This window comes from Cucurbita moschata, unplaced genomic scaffold, assembly GCF_002738365.1.
Source record: "Cucurbita moschata cultivar Rifu unplaced genomic scaffold, Cmos_1.0 Cmo_Scf00005, whole genome shotgun sequence".
In the NCBI taxonomy this organism is placed as follows: Eukaryota; Viridiplantae; Streptophyta; class Magnoliopsida; order Cucurbitales; family Cucurbitaceae; genus Cucurbita; species Cucurbita moschata.
In genome coordinates, this window is record NW_019268521.1 from 6160427 (window position 1) to 6174250 (window position 13824).

At 41.4% G+C, this 13824-nt stretch overlaps 4 protein-coding genes across 4 annotated transcripts; all 4 read left to right on the forward strand.

Annotated features, from left to right (window-relative positions):
• Nucleotides 1–133: 133 nt before the first annotated feature.
• LOC111443559 (cytochrome P450 CYP82D47-like) lies at nucleotides 134–2503 on the forward strand. The gene is made up of 2 exons (XM_023081419.1): nucleotides 134–1202; nucleotides 1778–2503. The coding sequence occupies exons 1-2, from the start codon at nucleotides 192–194 to the stop codon at nucleotides 2399–2401; spliced, it is 1635 nt and encodes a 544-aa protein (XP_022937187.1). The 5' UTR covers nucleotides 134–191; the 3' UTR covers nucleotides 2402–2503.
• A 291-nt stretch (nucleotides 2504–2794) lies between these two features.
• LOC111443336 (cytochrome P450 CYP82D47-like) lies at nucleotides 2795–4692 on the forward strand. The gene is made up of 2 exons (XM_023081111.1): nucleotides 2795–3834; nucleotides 3922–4692. The coding sequence occupies exons 1-2, from the start codon at nucleotides 2878–2880 to the stop codon at nucleotides 4558–4560; spliced, it is 1596 nt and encodes a 531-aa protein (XP_022936879.1). The 5' UTR covers nucleotides 2795–2877; the 3' UTR covers nucleotides 4561–4692.
• Nucleotides 4693–6552: 1860 nt separating this feature from the next.
• On the forward strand, nucleotides 6553–8664 carry LOC111442563 (cytochrome P450 82A3-like). The gene is made up of 3 exons (XM_023079972.1): nucleotides 6553–7218; nucleotides 7283–7780; nucleotides 7921–8664. Exons 1-3 carry the CDS (start codon nucleotides 6763–6765, stop codon nucleotides 8551–8553), a joined length of 1587 nt encoding a protein of 528 aa, XP_022935740.1. The 5' UTR covers nucleotides 6553–6762; the 3' UTR covers nucleotides 8554–8664.
• An 869-nt stretch (nucleotides 8665–9533) lies between these two features.
• On the forward strand, nucleotides 9534–12273 carry LOC111442561 (cytochrome P450 82A3-like). The gene is made up of 3 exons (XM_023079970.1): nucleotides 9534–10137; nucleotides 10814–11317; nucleotides 11505–12273. The coding sequence occupies exons 1-3, from the start codon at nucleotides 9682–9684 to the stop codon at nucleotides 12135–12137; spliced, it is 1593 nt and encodes a 530-aa protein (XP_022935738.1). The 5' UTR covers nucleotides 9534–9681; the 3' UTR covers nucleotides 12138–12273.
• The last annotated feature ends 1551 nt before the right edge of the window (nucleotides 12274–13824 follow it).

Genomic DNA, 13824 nt, shown 5'->3' on the forward strand with positions numbered 1-13824 from the left:
TAAGGGTTGTATTTTTATTCTTCATTGTGGGTCCTAAAAATAATTAAATAACTTATCAGAATTGCCAAACAATTATTAACACAATAAAGTCAATAAATTCGTGTAAAATTAAATCTAATAAATGCGTTTTTCCTTTGACAAAAAATCAAAGAAAACAGATTTGTTTTGTTGAGCATAAGTTGTGGTTGTGTATGGATGACCAATTCAGTAGCACGGAGCTTCCCACTACGACATCCATGGCAGATCAGATTTCCCCATATCTCAACAGCACTGTAGCTGGACTACTCTTCCTCTTGCTTCTCTTCTCATATTTTGTTCTCAAGAAGGCTACATCCCGTAAGCGCCGATCACAACCTCCTGAAGTAGCCGGCGGATGGCCCATAATCGGCCATCTACGACTCCTCAGTACTGATTCGCAGCTCCTCCATGAAACGTTGGGAGGACTGGCCGACAAATATGGCCCAATATTTGGCATCCGAATCGGTGTCCGTCCAGCCCTCGTTATTAGCAGTTGGGAAGTAGCTACCGAGTGCTACACCACCCTCGATTCAATCGTGTCTTCGCGACCCAAAATTATATTACAAAAGAAACTGGGATACAACTTTGCCGGTTTTGGGTTCAGGCACCACTGCGATTCCTTTTACCGGAACATGCGTAAGATCGTAGCCTCCGAGGCGCTTTCCAACCGCCGTCTGGAGTTACAGAGAGATATTAGAGTTTCTGAGGTGAAAAGATCGGTGAAGGAGGTTTACAGTTTATGGGCGAAAACAGGGGAAGCCTCATCGGACTCCTATTTAGTTCTTGATTTGGACGAGTGGATTGGGAATATTGCTTTGAATGTGATTCTGATGATGGTTTGTGGAAAGCGGTTCGTCGGCGGTTCTTGCGGCGACGAGAGGGAGATGGAACGATGTCGTAAAGCGATGAGGGGTTTTTTTGACTTGGGGGGGAAGTTTATAGTGGGAGATGCGATTCCTTTTTTGAAATGGCTGGATTTGGGTGGATATCAAAAGGCGACGAACAAAGTATGGAAGGAATTGGACTGTCTTATGGAGGAATGGCTGGAAGAACATCGCCGGAAGAAGAGGGACTGCAGCGACGCCGACGGGGAGCACGACCTCATGGCTGTGATGCCGTCTCTTCTTGAAGGCTTGGACCTTGCTGGATATGATGCTGATACTGTCAACAAAGCTACTTGCTTGGTATGCTCTTTTTTTCACTTCCCTTACTCTATAACTCTACGAGCTTGACGACTATACCTAATCCGACAGTGTGTCAGCGAGAAAACTTGGTGAATTGTGAGATTTTGTTGGGGAGGGGAACGAAGGGTGTGGAAACCAGTGAGGAACGGCGTGCCAGCAAAGATGCTGGCTATCTCGCAACCAATGAAGGGTGTGGAAACCTCTCCAGTAACTGAGACGGTGTGCCAGCGAGTACTTCCTCGTAAGAGGATGGGGTGTGAGATCCCACACAGGCAGAGGAGAACTAAGGGGTAGAAACCTCTCTTGTAATGGGACGGTGTATCACCGTCCCAGCAAGTACTTCATCGTAAGAGGGTGGATTGTGAGATCCTACGCAGGGAACTAAGGAGTAGAAACCTCTCTTGTAACAAGATGGTGTACCAGTGAGGATGCTGACTCTCTCGATAATGGAATGGTGTGCCAGCTAGGACCTCCTTCTCCCTGGGTGGATTGTGAAATTTTAAGTTGTTTTAAAACCATTGTATCTTTTAGTTTTGAATTTTTTTTTTTGACTAGTGTCTGAGATGTTATTGCAGACGCTTATTTCTGGGGGAACTGATACGATGGCGGTAACTCTAACATGGGCGATCTCGTTATTACTGAACAACCAAGAGGCATTGAGAAAAGTAGAGGAGGAGCTAGACATCCACGTTGGGAAGGAAAGGGCAGTGGATGAATCAGACATAAGCAAGCTGGTGTATCTCCAAGCCGTAATCAAAGAGACATTAAGGTTGTACCCAGCAGGCCCACTGTCGGGGGCGCGAGAGGTAAGCCAGGACTGCACAATTGGAGGTTACAACGTCGCGGCAGGCACGTACCTCATCACAAACATTTGGAAGATACAGAGGGACCCTCGAATTTGGCAAGAGCCTTCGGAGTTCAAGCCTGAGAGGTTTCTAAGCAGCCACAAGCACATGGATGTGAAGGGGCAGCACTTTGAACTGTCTCCCTTTGGGTATGGAAGAAGGGCCTGTCCTGGGCAGGGGATTAGCCTTCTAATGACGCCCTTGGTGCTAGCCAGTTTGGTTCATTCATTCCAACTTAGAACTCGTCGTGATGAAGCGGTGGACATGACTGCCAACCTTGGGCTCACCATGCACAGAGTCAACCCTCTTCAAGTTCTCGTCAAGCCTCGTCTCCTACCTACTGCTTACGCGTGATCTCAGCGAACCCTTTTCTGGGTTGTCACAATATCTCACGTTCAAAGGTGTGAATAAATATGAAAATATTATTACTCAAAGAAGGTAATATAGGGACAACTGTTTTTATTAAGCGGGCTCCTATTTAAACAGAAATATAAATAGCTCCTATAAAAATCTTACTGAAATAAATTATTCCTCTAATAAAGATGAAGGATTTAACCACTTGGACTAATTTCATCTCACGGCCTCCCTTAGTGCATAATGTTGACATGGGTTTGGAGTTATTACCAAAATTGTAGAATCTTTCGATGTTTTTAATGTGGTATCCTTGGCACATGTTACAATGGCGGCAGAGTGCTGCAGCATAAATGTCATGTTGTGTGGTAGTGGTCGGAGATGGTGGAAATTTATCCTTCGACACGTTTTAGTATCTTGGATAAGGATTGACAGACTTGCATAGATACATAGGGTTTGGAGTGAGTGACACAATTGACATGCAATTTCCCGAAACAACATCCATGGAAATCGTTTCACCGTTCCTCAACATAGTAGGACTCATCCTCTTGCTTCTCTTCTCCGTTTTTATCTTGAAGAAGCTGGGCAGGCCTTGCAAAGGCAGACACCCTCCTGAGGCAGACGGCGGATGGCCGATTATAGGCCACCTGCGGCTGCTGGTAGGTCCAAAGCTCCCCTACGAAACACTGGGAGACATGGCCGACAAATACGGACCAATATTCACCATTCGAGTTGGTGTCCGGAAAGGCCTGGTTATAAGCAATTGGGAAGTGGCAAAAGAGTGCTACACAACTCTTGATTCAGTCGTTTCTTCGCGTCCCAAAAGTGTGGTAGGCGAATTGTTGAGCTATAACTTTGCCGGTTTTGGGTTCAGGCCATATTATGATTCCTTTTACCGCAGCGTGCGCAAAATCATAATCTCCAAACTGCTGTCGAACCGCCGTTTGGCGTTGAACAGAGACGTTAGAGTTTCTGAGGTGAAGAGAGCGGTGAAGGAGCTTTACGATTTGTGGATCACAAATAGAGATTTGGTTGTTGATATGGATGAGTGGATTGGGAATATTAATTTGAATGTGAGTTTGATGATGGTTTGCGGGAAGAGATTCATTGGCGATGATGCGGTTGTGAGACGGTGCCGCAAAGCCATGAGGGAATTCTTTGATTTGGGTGGTCAGTTTATGGTGGGAGATGCCATTCCCTTTCTTAGATGGCTGGATTTGGGCGGCTATGAGAAGGCCATGAAGACAACTTCAAGGGAATTGGACTGTCTTATTACGGACTGGCTGGAAGAACACCGCCGAAGGAGACACTCCTCCACCGCCGCAGCCGCCGATAGTGAACATGACTTCATGGATGTGATGCTTTCGAGTCTTGAAGAAGGAACGATGGACCTTGCTGGGTATGATGCTGATACAGTCATCAAAGCCACTTGCATGGTATATTACATAAGACATTCATCGTTCCATTTAGTTTTAACAATTTTTTTTATGTCGGAGGATGACTTATTAGAGTGTGTATGACAGACCCTTATAGCCGGGGGAACTGACACCATGACAGTCACTGTGACATGGGCGATCTCATCGTTATTGAACAACCGAGAGATACTAAGAAAGGCACAAGAGGAGCTAGACATGCATGTCGGAAAGGAAAGGGTAGTGGATGAATCAGACATAAGCAAGCTGGTGTATCTCCAAGCCATTGTGAAAGAGACATTTAGGTTGTACCCACCAGGCCCACTGGGGGGTGTGCGAGAGTTCAGCCAGGACTGCACGGTGGGAGGCTATAACGTGGCCGCCGGCACACGCCTCATCACTAACCTTTGGAAGATACAGACGGACCCTCGAGTTTGGGCAGAGCCTTTGGAATTCAAGCCCGAGAGGTTTCTGGGTAGGCACAAGCAGTTGGATGTGAGTGGCAAGAATTTTGAACTGGGCCCGTTTGGGTATGGAAGAAGGGCTTGTCCTGGGCTGGGCATTGGAGTTCAAATGACGCAGCTGCTGCTGGCAACTCTGATTCATTCATTTGAAATTGGAACTCGTTTTGATGAACCGGTTGACATGGCTGCTGTTAACTCTGGACTCACCGCCCGTAGAGTCAGCTCTCTTAAACTTCTAGTCAAGCCTCGCCTCCCACCCAGTGCTTATGCGGTTGATTCTGCCTAATCAATTTGCTATAATGTTTTGTAAGTCTATTTACAGTGTCTTATGTTTATCAACTCTGTTATGTTGCGCCGTTTCATGTGGATATTTTTCTTGTCATCTACTCCTTGCAATTCTCAAGTGAAAATGTTTCATGAGGGCGTTTGTAACCTCCTACAAAATGCACATATTTTGGTGGCTACTTTACAGCAATTATTTATGTATTTTTACTTTTTATTAACTTAATTCTGAGGTCATATTTGCACCTCAATCCTAAAATTTCCAAGGAAGAAGAAGAATATGGACACCCACCATCGGAGAATCGGACATCGGGCTGTAGATGTTGGCCTCTAAAAGGGTGGATCGTGCGATACTACATCAATTCCCTTGTAGAAGAGTTCTAAAATTGTGAGACTGAAAACACTATATGAAGGGTTAAAGTAGGCAAATAACGATAGACTTAGGCTGTTACACTGGCATCCATGGAACTAATTGTTTAAAAGTTGGAGTCTTTGTTTAGTAAGATTGTATTCGTAAAATTATTATTCTAAGATGGTTAAAAATTAATTTTAAATAGGAGAGCATGAAGGGATAAAAATTGAAAATAAAATGAAAGTAAAGTAGAGGGAAATTGATATTAATATTGAAAATGCGTGTATATATATATAAATTGAGGGCATCCTTACATGAATGAGAAAAGTTAGGTACATATGAACACTATAACTAACATATCTAGAATTTCTATTTCTAGATTTATTTCCCTCCTCATATTTATAATAAAAAAAGAAAAAAAAAAGGTTGAAATAATGTTCGGGCAGCAACACGTTTTTGTTTAATAAATAAAAAAAATAGTATTTAAAATGTTTGTTTTAAAATTTATTGTAAGCTGATATACACGAGAGAGAGAGAGGGAAGAAGAAGATTATGCGGTGGTGGTTGGCTCAAGTCATTTGGATTTATATACTTTTCTTGATTGATAGCGTATTTCTTATAGAGTTAGTTACATGTGAAAATATGGCCCAAATTTTGTTTTTTTTTTGAAAATCTGCCTCTCCTCTCTCCTCACCACTAAATTACACTTATTTTCATTTAAACGTGAAAAAGAAAAAAAAAAATAACCAACTTTAAAAGATCTCTACTTTATTCGTGGAGCCAGTATCTTTTGTCATCTTTTGTCATCGTCATGTTTGTCCAAAATTATAAAATTTTCTTTTTTTATTGGAAAGAAAACAGGAGTGGACGAAGAACAAAAATAAAATTTAAAAAGAGTAAACTTTTTTCTAAAAGCTAAAGAATAAAATAATTCCAAAGCTTAAACTCAAATAAATAATATAATGATTAAAAAAAATCTAACTCATCTAATAATAAATTATTTGATGAAAATGTTACCATGTGATTGAGATTTATTTATTTATTATTGGAGGTAGTTAGAGAATTCTCCAGAATTTATATTTGTAATTATTAGGAGATAATTATTGACTCGGTTATTACCGGAAGCAACCACAATGAATGCCTTCTCTATTTGACTTAATAATTAAAAAGGATAGGTTAAATTTACACTCTTAATATTTTTCAAACAAAAATAGTAGCACTGTTGTTAGGTAATGAATTACTCAATAATATTTTAACAATTTACTTGTTAAAAAAGAAACTGAGTAAATCAACCAACATATTATTGAATGAATATTATTATGAAGGGGTATTTTTGTATTTTCACTGGATTTGGGCCACTACAATTATTTTTTTTGAGTGAGGGTATGTATGCAATTATTCTAATTTATGACACTAGTTTGCTAGTAAAATAGTATTAACCATATATTCCAATATAGTTTAATGGTAATTGATATAAATTATTCTTGAAATAAACTAAAAAACAGCTGAGGTCAAGTAGGTGAATCGTCTAAGTTACCGGGAAACCATATCAATAATCATTTGAACCATGGTACTGTGGATTGAGCATGTTTTTGTGTTGAAATCACAATTTTGATTAAAGAAGAGACCATCCGTAGCTTTGGGAAAAATTAAATACATTGTAATCAAAAGACATGAAGATCGTACTCAAAAACATTAATGAATATCAGCCTAGCGTTCGTAGCCGAGAACGCAAGTTCATACCTTGTGTTACTTAACTCTTCTTAGTATGTGGTTGATATCAAATTCTCCACGTTCTTGTTCATCCATTATAAAATCTTTAAGGAATCCTTTAATTTCTAACCTCCAAAAATCATGGACTTCCAATTACCATCCTCCATCACCGTGCTTCTTCTTTTGTTTTTCATTACTTCCTGTTATTATCTGTGGCGAAAGTGGCAGCAGCACAAAGTGGCAGAGCGCAAGCAGGCGCCTTCACCGCCGGGAGCCTGGCCCATCATCGGCCACCTCCATCTTCTCCACAATGCAAAGCTCCCCCATCATGCTCTTGGAGCCATGGCCGACAAATATGGGCCCATCTTCCGTCTCCAGCTCGGCTCCCGCTCGGCTCTAGTGGTCAGCAGCTGGGAAATGGCCAAGGAAAGCATGTGCTTTAACGACGCCGCCGCCGCCTCCCGCCCTGGTGTCTCTGGCACAAAATATTTCTCTTACGACTTTGCTGCCTTCGGCTTGGCTCCTTACAGTCCTTACTGGCGCGAGATTCGTAAAGTCACTCACATAGAGCTCCTCTCTAATCCGCGCGTTCACCAGGTTTTAAATATTTCTTACTTACAAATTCTGATAATTTATTGCCTACTAATATTCTGAAACACAGGTTAAGAGCACTATGCTCGCTCAGATCAACACATCGCTGACAGAGCTGCACGAAACATGGGGTGCCCAGAAGGATGAATCGGGGCAGGTTGCTGTAGAAATGAAGCGTTGGTTTGGGGATGTGATAGTGAATATGCTTCTGAAGATCATCATCGGGAAACGATGTGTGGGTCCGAACGCCGAGGGCGGTGAAAAGGAAGCCAAAGATATCCAATTGGCAATTAGGGACTCCTTCCATTTGATGGGTCAAGGGTTGTTGCAAGACTATATTCCACTGATCGGACGGCTGGGATTTAATGGGCAGGTGCCAGTGATGAAGAATATAGCGAAACGATTCGACATGGTTCTAAGTGAATGGCTGGAAGAACACAAGCGTAGAAGATCAGCTTCTTCCGGTGAAAATGACAGAGATTTTATGGACGCTCTCATTTCTTTATATAATGGCAAGGAGATTGAAGGTTACTACGACGGTGATACCATTACCAAGGCCACAACCCTCGTGGGTATCTAAATTTTATTATATATTGTTAGGAATCACGACTCTCTCTGAAATTGTCTATTTTTTTTGTTTTGAATTTTAGATTTACTTATAAATTCATGATTATTCCTTAAATTGATACGATAAATTTGTATATGCAGAATATGTTTGCAGGTGGAACTGAAAGCACGACGGTGACTCTAACATGGGCCATGTCGTTGCTACTAAACAATCCACATGTTCTGGAAAAGGCGTGGCAGGAGCTGGACGCGGTGGTCGGGAGAGAGAGGAGGGTGACAGAGGACGACGTAGGCAAGCTTGTTTATTTACAAGCCATAATTAAGGAGACGATGCGATTGTACCCTGCAGGGCCTCTGTTGGGGCCTCGTGAGTTCCACAAGGACTGCGTTGTGGGAGGCTACTTTGTTCCCAAAGGCACCCAGTTGATCCCAAACATTTGGAAGATCCAAACCGACCCACGGGTTTGGTGTGAGCCGTTTGAGTTCAAGCCGGAGCGGTTTTTGACGACCCATAAGGATGTGGATTTGAAGGGGAATCATTTTGAGTTGATTCCGTTTGGGAGTGGGCGGAGAGGGTGCCCGGGAGTGGCGTTTGGGCTTCAAATGATGCATTTCACTTTGGCTGGGTTTTTACAGTGCTTTGATGTCAAAAACCCCACTAAGGACCCAATTGATATGTCGGAGAATTTCGGAATGGCCAATGAGAAGGTGCTTCCTCTCCATGTTTTGGTCACCTCACGGTTACCCTCTCATCTTCACGCTTTCAATTCATGAATCAATCATTGTCAACTTTCATTTCCAAGCTAAGCTGAAATCAAATATGTGCTAAAGTTATAGTTTTCAATATTACAATAAATGTGTGGTAGATGCCACTTATTGGCCATGTTAAAGGCTAAAAGATAAATTTTATGATGTAATCGACTATGCATAATCTATCACACCAAGAAAATAATAGCTAATAATAGCTAATAGTGTTAAAAACAAGCTAAACCGGGATAAATGGGGTTATGAGCTATGTAACACCCCAAGCCGATGACTAACTAATATTGTTCACTTTGACCCCACCAGTTTTACCGTTTTAAAACGCATCTATTAGGGAGAGGTTTTTACACTTTTATAAGAAATGTTTCGTTCTCATTTTCAACTAATACGAGATTTCACAAGCTATAACCTTGAAAGTTAGGGTTCCATTGTGGGACTCGAGAAGGGCTTTAGAGTTGAGTCCATGTAAGCAAAATATATATGTTTGTAAAATTTTGTGTCAATTAGACATTAGATGGACGCTTCATGCTGGTGTATGGCTCCACCAACCCTACGCTTAGGACTTAGTGAGCTACTCCATAATACATGAGTGTGTTATGGTATGGGTGAGTATTGTAAGACGAGTGTCTTGGGCGTCTTTCTTTATAGATGGGTTTCCACGAACAGTTTCAAGTGATATTGGTTGTCACTACTGTGACCGTTCCATTGAGTCTGTTGCAATATAGGGTTAGAAACTATCGTTGTCTAACTAACCTATGTAGAAACTGTTTAATTTTCATCCAATCACCCACTAACTAGAGTTTAATCTCTTTAAAGATAAAAATTAAACTCATTAATGGGAGAATCAATAGTCTAAGATATGGTAGGGACGATGTGTGGTCTATGATTGTGAAGTGTGTGTAGCAGATAAAAACCTAATTTTAGAACTCGTGAAACACATCCATATTCACGCCTAACTCATTACAATATCTATCCGACCTCGTGGTTCATTTGTACTCGATAGTGAAGCCACACCAGATACTCTGCTTCTGTGGTCTATATTTAATTGTTACTGTTGTTGCGGAGCAGCTATAAAACCCCCAAACCTGATTCAATTATGATCATCCTTCCACACCAAATCAATTCCAAACACTAAAAGTAATGGAGTTTCCCCTTCCATACCTAAACCCACTGTCCATCATTCTTCTCTTCATTATCTCTTCTTGTTATTTGTCACGAAAGTGGGTGAAGAGGGGAGTTTGTGAGGCAAAGAAGGCCCCTTCGCCGCCGGGTGCTTGGCCCATAATTGGCCACCTCCATCTGCTCAACAATGGGAAGCTCCCCCACCGTGTTCTTGGAGCCATGGCCGACAAATATGGCCCGATCTTTCACCTGCAGCTCGGCTCTCGCCCTGCTCTGGTCGTCAGCAATTGGGAAATGGCCAAAGAAAGCATGTGCATTAACGACGGCGCCGCTGCATCTCGCCCTGAACTCTCGGTCTCCAAGAACTTCTCTTACCACTTCGCCATGTTTGGGTTGGCTTCTTACAGCCCTTACTGGCGCGATATGCGTAAAATATCCCACTTGCACCTCCTCTCCAACGGACGTGTCGATCAGGTTTTAACTCCGATATTGTTTGTTTTGAGCTTTCTTTCAATTCCCACCTTTGTAATGAATTCTTAGGTCCCTTCTCCAACCTCGAATCGACTTAGGAGCTCACAATCTACTTTTGGGAACCCAACGTTCGCACCGACTTTATGGTGTCCAACTCTATTACAACCATTTGTAATAGCCCAAATCCACCGTATTATCTGCTTTGCTCAGTTTCGTATCGTATTTAGACTCACGCTTTTAAAACACATTTGTTAGGGAGATGTTTCCACTCCCTAATGTTTCGTTTTCCTCCCCAACTGATGTGGAATCTCACAATCCACCCTTCTTTGGAGCCAGCGTCCTTACTGACACACCTCCTCGTGTCCACCTCCTTTGGGGCTCAGCCTCCTCACTGGCACATCGTCCGGTGTCTGGGTCTGATACCATTTATAATTGCTCAAACTCACAGCTAGTAGATATTGTTTGCGTTTATCTATTACTTATTACCTTCAGCCTCATAATTTTAAAACTGTTATGTTAGAGAGAGATTTTCACACCTTTATATTAACCAGTGATTTAACCAGTGATTGACTTGTTACCTATGTAATCCTCCCCTTTTATGTATTTTACAGAAATAAACATGATCGGGTATGGTAATTCTGGACTCTACTAAATTCCGTTGTTTATATTGTGAACACAGGCTAAGAGCATGATGCTTAGTGAGATGGCCACATCAGTTACAGAGTTGCACACAAGATGGGCTTCGGAGAAGAACCAATTGGGACACATTAAGGTGGAGATGAAGCGTTGGTTTGGCGATGTGACATTGAATATGCTTCTTAAGGTCATCATAGGTAAAAGATGCGTAGGTCCAAACGCCAAGGGAGATGAAAAAGAAGCAATAGACTTGCAAATGGCAATTAGGAAGTCTTTTCATTTGATGGGTGAAGGGATGCTGAGAGACTACATTCCTATTCTTGCAAATCTGGGATTTGATAGACATGTTAAGGCAATGGAGAAAATAGCCATACGAATCGACTCCATTCTTCAGGGTTGGCTCCAAGAACACCGCCGGAATAAAGCTAAAAATCAGAGTTTGGATACTAAAGATGGAGACTTTATGGATTCTTTGCTTTCGTTATGTCGCTCCAACGAGCTTCCGAGCCAATTCGACCACGATACAATTGTCAAAGCCACAATACTGGTACTCTCTCATTAAACTAATTATATTATTTGAGAATTGTTGGTAGAGAGTCCTACTAATTGATCGTGCGTTTATAATAAAGGAATAAATCATTATTGGTGCGAAACTTTTTTAGAAAATCAAAAGCAAAGCTACAAAAATTTATGAGATTGGTGATTTCTAATAATCAATCCAACTGCCTATGCAGAACATGATTGCAGGTGGAACTGAAAGCAGCTCTGTGACTCTAACATGGGCGCTGTCATTACTGGTAAACAACCCGGGAGCGCTGGAGAAGGCTTATGAAGAGCTTGACCAAGTGGTGGGAAGAGACAGGCGAGTGAATGAGAGCGACATAACCAAGTTGGTTTATTTACAAGCCGTAGTGAAAGAGACAATGCGACTGTACCCAGCAGGGCCTCTCTTGGGTCCTCGTGAGTTCTACAAGGACTGCTTTGTGGCCGGCTATTTTGTTCCCAAAGGCACCCAATTGATCCCGAACATTTGGAAGATCCAAACCGACCCACGCGTGTGGCCAGACCCCTTTGAGTTCAAGCCGGAGAGGTTTTTGACGACCCATTGCGACGTGGATTTGAAAGGGAATAATTTCGAGTTGATTCCGTTTGGGAGTGGGCGAAGAGGGTGCCCCGCAGTTGCGTTTGGGCTTCAGATGGTGCATTTCGCCTTGGCTGGCCTTTTGCATTCCTTTACCGTCAAAACCCCGACGCCCCAACCAGTTGATATGGCGGAGCATTTCGGTATGGCCAATGAGAAAGTGGTTCCTCTTAATGTTTTGGTCACCCCGCGTTTACCTTCGCATCTTCACGGCCCAATAATGTAGTCGCTTCCAGGCTTGTATTTTGGGTGTTTATGGCGAAGTTATTTGTTTTATGTCTGTCATGTATGTGTTCGTGTTAAACTACAATAGTCGCCAGCTATGTTTTTATCAAAAGTCTTTGTAATATTATTTAATCAAATCTTCGTCCTTCTTTATGCTTTCTTCACTATATTTGGCGCTCATCGCAAGAGGCTACCGCCCCAGCCAGGTGGTGCTTGCCCGGTGATAGACCACCTCCCTCTGCAAACTGACCAGTGTGATCTCATAATCCTAGCTAGCGTTTTGCCTATTCATATTTTCCACTTTAACTGTTGCCTCTAGCATTAAAGAGTATCCAATGCAGATATGATGTTGGAATGGAACCAAACAAGTACTAATCTGACCAAAATCAAATCCTTTAAAGTGGTGGTACTTTTTTAGCTATGTCATCTTATAAAAAATGCAACTTTAGTTTACATTTTTGGGCCGATTTTATGGTTTATTAGATCTAAGGCTACGTTCTCTTTAATCAACCGAAAACAATTTATTGTTCAGCCACATACACCGCTCATATATGCATGTTTAGTCGTAATTTAATTCGCTCGAGGCAACTTGGTCATCTTGACTTGCTCAGACATATTTGTCTGAACCGACCCATGTACTATTCATCTCATCAGAACATCTAGAGCATGCCTCCATTTAAATTTTCATCTAGGCATTTTTAAGACTGAGAGCTTCGACAAAAAATGAAAAATCTAATTACTTTTAAAGTCAAACTCTTAAGATTTTATTGAGAAATTTAGAGACCAAGTTTGGGAATAAAAAACAGGTTAGAAATTAAAAGAAGAAATTGAGGAAAATATAAAAGTAAAATGATGGAAAATTATAAATATGATGAAAGTCAACTCGGAGGAGTAAATCGGTCATTCTGCTCTCCCTACAGCCCCTGAAATTGAGGACAGTGAGAAAAATAAAGGGAAAAAAGAAAAAAAAAGTAAACGAGGGGAAAAGAAAAGAACAGAAAAGAAAATTGGGGGAGAAAGACGGTTCTAGAGAGAGAAAGAAAATTCTGGAGAGAGAGAGAGGTAATCGTAGCTCCACACGAGTTCGAATACAGTCCAGCCTTCCTCACGAAATCTTCCTAAAACGAACATTCTTGATTCTTAAATCGTTTGAAACCCGTAAAAAAAAAAAAAAATTTAAAGTAATGTTCTTGAATCTAAATTTTAGGATTTATTTAAGATTTGTGAGATATAATAAGAGTTAGAATCTGAAATTTGAATAAGTTAATTCAATCGGTAAAGAAAGTTGTAGAAGATTCAGATCTAAATCAGAAGTTTCTACTTTTGTCACATAAGATAGCTATTGTTGTTTCTTACCATCTTTAGACTAAGATAATTATCTCAACCATTAAAAATAATTTGTAGAAAAAATATACCATTAAAAATAATTTGTAGAAAAAATATTTACTTAAATATGGATATAAACTCTCCCAATCTCGTGAAGAAATGGTGTTAGTCCCAGTTATGTAGAAAGAAATATGAAAATGCAAATAAAAGGAAAAAATAATTGGAAATCGCAGAAGGAAGGAGAACCAAACGGCAGCCGAGACACGTGTCTGGCGGCGAAGGAGCCGCGCATCGCCGGAGAAGACAGGGACACGTGTCAATCATCCAATGGCGGAGTAATTCTATGAAATACTGCGCGTCGG